This window comes from Elephantulus edwardii, unplaced genomic scaffold (genome assembly GCF_000299155.1).
Source record: "Elephantulus edwardii isolate Elephantulus edwardi_28Jun2011 unplaced genomic scaffold, EleEdw1.0 scaffold00054, whole genome shotgun sequence".
Classification (NCBI taxonomy): Eukaryota; Metazoa; Chordata; class Mammalia; order Macroscelidea; family Macroscelididae; genus Elephantulus; species Elephantulus edwardii.
Window position 1 is genome coordinate 15,793,257 of NW_006399804.1, and position 270 is coordinate 15,793,526.

General features: G+C 42.2%; 1 protein-coding gene across 1 annotated transcript in view; it reads left to right on the forward strand.

Moving 5' to 3' along the window:
- LYZL1 (lysozyme-like 1) overlaps positions 1-270 on the forward strand; it is a 13,428-nt gene extending 13,158 nt beyond the window's left edge. Inside the window, exon 5 of the mRNA XM_006887113.1 lies at positions 176-270. Within this exon, the coding sequence (XP_006887175.1) occupies positions 176-270 (95 nt within the window). The remainder of the gene's footprint in view (positions 1-175) is intronic.

Here is a 270-nt window from a genome sequence, read left to right on the forward strand (position 1 = left end):
CAGGCCTAAAGGCCACGGATTAAAATCACCCACCTTTGGCTTGGTAGCATAACTTTCTATTCGCTGAGCCAACAGAGATCTCTCTATGTTGCTGCTATTTTTTGTTGTTGTTGCTATTTTTTAAGGTGACACATATAGGGTAACCTTAAGTCAGAGAATAACTGGAATCTTCTAGATCAGAAGTCCTGGCTCCTATGGGCCAGCCTTGCAGACCTCAGTTTGCTGATGGACAAGAAGATTGTTAGTTCTTCTCCTTGTCAGGAATACTAA